The sequence below is a fragment of the Neopelma chrysocephalum genome, unplaced genomic scaffold (genome assembly GCF_003984885.1).
Source record: "Neopelma chrysocephalum unplaced genomic scaffold, ASM398488v2 Primary Assembly neopelma1_79818, whole genome shotgun sequence".
NCBI classification, from domain to species: domain Eukaryota; kingdom Metazoa; phylum Chordata; class Aves; order Passeriformes; family Pipridae; genus Neopelma; species Neopelma chrysocephalum.
Window position 1 is genome coordinate 1 of NW_020911265.1, and position 608 is coordinate 608.

General features: G+C 65.0%; 1 protein-coding gene across 1 annotated transcript in view; it reads left to right on the forward strand.

The window, feature by feature from the left end:
• Nucleotides 1-286: 286 nt before the first annotated feature.
• Nucleotides 287-608, forward strand: part of LOC113979420 (cytochrome c1, heme protein, mitochondrial) — a gene marked incomplete at both ends in the record, with an annotated part of 896 nt that continues 574 nt past the window's right edge. The window contains one exon of the mRNA XM_027706816.1: nucleotides 287-418. Coding sequence (XP_027562617.1) covers nucleotides 287-418 — 132 coding nt within the window. The remainder of the gene's footprint in view (nucleotides 419-608) is intronic.

The window sequence follows — 608 nt, forward strand, 5'->3', positions numbered from 1 at the left end:
CCCAGGTGTACAGGGGTGTTTTGGGGGGTGTTTTTGGGGTCCCTGACTCCCCCCATCCCCCCCAGTGTCTGTCGGGGGTTACAGGTGTACAGGGGGTGTTTTGGGGGTTCCAGGTGTACGGGGGGGGGTTTGGGGGTCCCAGGTGTACAGGGGTGTTTTGGGGGGTGTTTTTGGGGTCCCTGACCCCCCCTGTCCCCGCAGTGTTCGCCGTGGGTTCCAGGTGTCCAGGGGGTGTTTTGGGGGGTGTTTTTGGGGTCCCTGTCCCCCCCTGACCCCCCCTATCCCCTGCAGTGTTCGCCGTGGGTTCCAGGTGTACCGCCAGGTGTGCTCAGCCTGTCACAGCCTGGAGTACGTGGCCTTCAGGAACCTCATCGGGGTCACCCACACCGAGGCCGAGGCCAAGGCTCTGGCTGAGGAGGTGAGAGAACCCCAGTACCCTCCTGCCATTCCCAGTTACCCCAGTGCCACCCTCCTGCCATTCCCAGTGCCCCAGTGCCACCACCCCACTGTCCCCAGTGTCCCCACCCCACTGTCCCCAGTGTCCCTGTCCCGTGTCACCCGTGTCCCCTTTGTCCCCTGGGTCAGGTGGAGGCTGTCCCTGCTGTCCC